Source organism: Gymnoscopelus microlampas (assembly GCF_963454915.1).
Source record: "Gymnoscopelus microlampas genome assembly, chromosome: 2".
NCBI lineage: Eukaryota > Metazoa > Chordata > Actinopteri > Myctophiformes > Myctophidae > Gymnoscopelus > Gymnoscopelus microlampas.
Genome location: NC_139939.1, coordinates 55,399,163 through 55,404,162, shown reverse-complemented (window position 1 = coordinate 55,404,162; position 5,000 = coordinate 55,399,163). Strand labels below are relative to the sequence as shown.

General features: G+C 41.2%; 1 protein-coding gene across 1 annotated transcript in view; it reads left to right on the top strand.

The window, feature by feature from the left end:
• Positions 1-5,000, top strand: part of LOC311037694 (uncharacterized protein) — a 97,283-nt gene that overhangs the window by 43,413 nt on the left and 48,870 nt on the right. Inside the window, exons 8-12 of the mRNA XM_084046949.1 lie at positions 209-334; positions 1,416-1,463; positions 1,615-1,656; positions 2,346-2,408; positions 4,413-4,487. Of these exons, the coding sequence (XP_083903075.1) occupies positions 209-334; positions 1,416-1,463; positions 1,615-1,656; positions 2,346-2,408; positions 4,413-4,487 (354 nt within the window). The remainder of the gene's footprint in view (positions 1-208; positions 335-1,415; positions 1,464-1,614; positions 1,657-2,345; positions 2,409-4,412; positions 4,488-5,000) is intronic.

Genomic DNA, 5,000 nt, shown 5'->3' with positions numbered 1-5,000 from the left:
CACACACACACACACACACACACACACACACACACACACACACACACACACACACACACACACACACACACACACACACACACACACACACACACACAGAGATAATTATTTATCTATATCCATTCATCTCACTTGTATCTCTCTCTCTCTCTCTCTCTCTCTCTCTCTCTCTCTCTCTCTCTCTCTCTCTCCCATGTGTTTTGAACAGATCATAGAGTATGAGGACTATGACAACACAACAGATGACTACCAGGTGTCCTATGAGTATGAGGAGGTGTATGAGGACCGCTACGGCCCCGCTGAGAGAGAGGGGGAGGACACCTGGGATGGACAGGTACCAGTGCTGGAAGAAAACACTCCCATTTTCACTTTAAGGGATATTTCACTTTCAAACGTGTTTGGGGTAATTTTAACACTTTCTCTGCCAGGTATGAATTAATTAATTCATCCGCTGCTGCCAGCGTTTTTACCTTATTTTGACGATCCACTGAGAGCCACGGAAGCCACGATGTGGACATGGATGTAAACAAAGGCTGTCTGGGGGGATGGGGAGGGTCTCGTCTATCCACAAAACATTTTTACCGTGATCGTCCATTCTGTTGTTATCGGCAGTTGAATACGACTCGTTTTCACCCAAAAAAAAAAGAAATCCAAGCTAGATGTGTTTTTCTACATCTCATAACATAGGAGTGGACGGATTGATTGTTTTTTGGATGACATAATCTCTGCTTCTATAATTCTCTCAGTCAATAAGTTAGGGAAGAGCGAGCAAGTTTTTTTTTTAAAGGACGTAAACGTCCTTGGCAGGCAACGTGTTAACGTCTACTGTGTTTTTTTCAATTCCTTTTTTCATTTATTTTTTTTATTTTTTTTTTGTTTTTCAAATGAATTGAAAAAACACGCTCCCCTCACGTACAGTATTAGGAGGACAATCAGTCACCAGAACCAAGGACGGGTGTTTTCGATGAATCTATCATTGTTCAAATAGAGTTTGAAGTTACAATGGGTTTGTATAGGAGGGGGTGTGTCTGATAAAATCAGAGATGGACAGGTGTGTTGGAGTCATGAACTTTAATACTTCCAAAGAAATGTACTAGAGATACAATGTTTCGTCACTCGGACCTTCATCAGGCCTGATGAAGGTCAGACCTTCAGACCTTCCTGATTAAGGTCTTCATCAGGCCTGATGAAGACCTTCATCAGGCCTGATGAAAACCTTCATCAGGCCTGATGAAGCTTTTCTTCTGAAGGTCTGACCTTCTGAAGGTCAGACCTTCTGAAGGTCTGAAGGTCTGACCTTCATCAGGCCTGATGAAGGTCCGAGTGACGAAACAACAGGCTGTGTCAGGATTTTGTCTTAATCTCTTAACTTCATCATTCTCTCTCATCCATCCATCCATCCATCCATCCATCAGAATCAGCCAGAGAAAGGAGACAAGGGAGAGCCTGGCATTTTGGGAATTGTGAGTATCTCACACACTCACACACGCACGCGCACACGCGCACGCGCACGCGCACACGCACACGCACACGCACACGCACACGCACACGCACACGCACACACACACACACACACACACACACACACACACTAACAGTGTTGTGTTTCTACAGGGCACTCTGATTCAAGGACCATACGGTCTACCAGGACCTGAGGTAAGTCTTTCATTTCATTCAAAATTACTTCTCTCACATTTCTTCTCTTTATCCTCTATTTATTTTTCTTCCTTTTTCCTTTGTTTTTTTCTCCCAATTTAGTCTTTTTAGCCAATTCACTGTGTATTCTAGTCCCTTGTCAGTGCTAGTTCTTACAGTTGGTCCAAGGTAAAGAGCACAGACAACCACAATGTCTCCTCTGATATGCTTGTCGTCAAGCTGCTTCTTTTCTTTTCTTTTTACCCCTTTTTCTCCCCAATTTAGTCGATATGCCAATGAATTCCTCCCCTCACACATTTATTGTCACTGCTGTTGTATCCTACTGACTCACCTGCCAGTGAGGAGCCCCCACCAGGAGGACGTAGTAGAGCCTTCATCCTACTCCTCCCGCCCAACACTCCCTGCTGACAGGCTCCGTGTTGCATGGGCAGGCACTTTACCACTGCACCACCCGAGCGCTAAGGCCGCCTCTTTTCACTAGTTCCACACCCCACTATACAGGCCCCCTGACCAACCTGTAGGAGGCGCTAGTGCAGCGCCAGAGATCACCCTCCCCGCCCGGCTTCCCTCCTACCAACGCAGCCAGTATTGGTATGCGGACCATTCACACAGTGTGTGTGTGTGTGTGTGTGTGTGTGTGTGTGTGTGTGTGTGTGTGTGTGTGTGTGTGTGTGTGTGTGTGTGTCCAGGGAGAGCCAGGACCTCAAGGACCATCAGGTCTGGTGGGACCTCGAGGAGACGTCGGAGAACTGGTGAGTCCAATCCTCGTTGTACTGAGTAACTGTGACGTAGTCTGTTTGACCAATGAAAACTAGTGGAACAGTCTACAGACTAGAGAAAACTAGTGGAACAGTCTACAGACTAGAGAAAACTAGTGGAACAGTACACAGACTAGAGAAAACTAGTGGAACAGTCTACAGACTAGAGAAAACTAGTCCAGCTATTATTGATAGAACCAAATGGACCCTAACAGGTCTGTAACTCTGAAAGTGTACAATCTCAGAGTTATGGGGGGTCCATGGCCTTAATGAATCACCAAAGTGGGGGTCGTTGAGATCATTTCAACGACCCCCACTTTGGTGATTCATTAAGGCCATTGAAATTAAAACATTTGAGAGTCACTGAGCTAGAATCAACCAGGACAATACGATACGATACGATATTACTTTATTATCCGTTTTCACTGAAAATGTTCTTGCGACACAGCCATATGCAACACATAATACACACAGTTACCATGACAAAAAAAGCTAATAAATGAAATGCATTCATAAAAACATGAAGACAAAGAGCAGTGATGTCTTTCATTGTTCTACTGGCCTTTGCTCTAAATTTAGCCTCCAAATCAACAGATTTTATTTGTATAACACATTTCAACAACAAGGCAATTCAATGTGCGTTAACACAGAACATCAAGCAACTGAAACACAATTAAAAAATGACGTTAGGATACAATAAGGCTGTAATAATGATGAACAAAGGACTTCTGTAGTCTGACCTTATTGAATTTTGGGGACACTATCGCCTTCTTTTTGAAGGAACATGACTAAAGCGTTTCAAGTGAAATTCCGTGCCAGCCTTAATATATTGTTATTAGATGTAGATGCGATGCTGCTTGAGTCTCTCAAGTGGTAATCCTCGGAAAACAAACGTTCAGTTGTTGCAGCAGTTGTGACTTTAACCCTTTAAGACCGGGAACGCATCTGTGTCATTTTAGATTGCTTTGACTATTAAAAAATATAAGCTCAGCTTGTATATCTGCAATTTTTTTTGAAAGATTGTGATTTTTTTGGCAAATCTTTGAATATATACTGTATATATATGTTTTAAAGCGAACATTTTTAACTCTGATCTGTGCATCTGGGGGGGTCCCTGGAACAACATATTTTGAGATGGGGGTCCACAGCCAAATACATATAATTTGTGGTGGTCCTTGACGTTGAAAAGTTGGTGCACCACTGATATAGCAACATACTAGTTAGGATGTACTGTAGATAACATTTTTTAGATTATGTATTTGGCCGTGGACCCCCATCTCAAAATATTTAGTTCCAGGGACCCCAAGAAGCAAAGATTTGAGTTACAATGTTTGCTTTAAAATATACATATATTCAAAGATTTGTACACATTTTCGATATTTTTCAGAAATAGCAGATCTACAAGCTTGTATATGTATTTTTGAATAGCCAAAGAAATCTAAAAACGACACAGATGCGTTTTCCGGATTGAATGGGTTAATATATGGTTATTAGATGTAGATGCGATGCCACTTGAGTCTCTCAAGTGATTGAACAACAATTCTTGGAACAAATGTTCAGTTGTCGCAGCAGTTTTTGCAGCAGACTTTAACCCATTAACGCATCTGCGTCTCATTTTAAGATTTCTTTGGGCTATTCAAAAATAGCAGATCTACAGTACAAGCTCATAGCGCGGCACCGAGTGCCGCGCTACGAGCTTGTAGATCTGCTATTTTTGAAAAATCTTGAAAAAATATTTTCCAGATTTTTTTCAAAAAACTGTTGAGATTTAGATTTTTTTAAAGAATCACCTCAGGTCTTAATGGGTTAAGGCAACAACAGACAAACATCCTTCATACCAGGTGGTGCTACAGCTCTACAGAACAACTCATGCATAATCACACAAGTGAAAAACAAAAGAAGGATCTGTCTACTGATCTGCCCCCAAATGGTCGTAGACTGTGTAGAAAACAAATACAACCAGCTTTTCCATTTCTCACATTTTCCTAATTTTCTCAGGGGCCTCAAGGGAGACCGGGAATGAACGGGGCCGATGGGATCCCAGGACCCCCAGGAAACATCATGCTCATCCCGGTAACACTGCTCTTTCTTTCTTTCAGTGGTGGAAAAGTACTCAAATGTTTTACTTAAGTAAAAGTATCAATACTGCAATGTAGAAGTACTCTTTTTTTCACTTGAGTAAGAGTACAAAAGTATTGGTATCAAAATGTACTTAAAGTACCAAAAGTAAAAGTACTAAAATGTTTGAAAATAGCAGATCTACAAGCTTGCGTTGTGAGCTTGTAGATCTGCTATTCTCAAATAGCCTGGTTATAAAATAGGGCTAAAGTGTTTAATGTATCTTGTAGAATGTAATCATTTATATCTGCAAAGCAACTAGTAACTAAAGTTTTCAAATAATTGTAGTGGAGTAAAAGCACAATATTTACCTCTGACATATAGTGGAGTAGAAGTAAAAGTATAGACAATTGGAAATACTCCAGTAAAGTAAAAGTACCTCAAAATTTTACTTAAGTACAGTACTTGAGTAAATGTACTTAGTTACAGTACTTTACACCACTGCTTTCTTTCTTCCTGTCTTTCTTA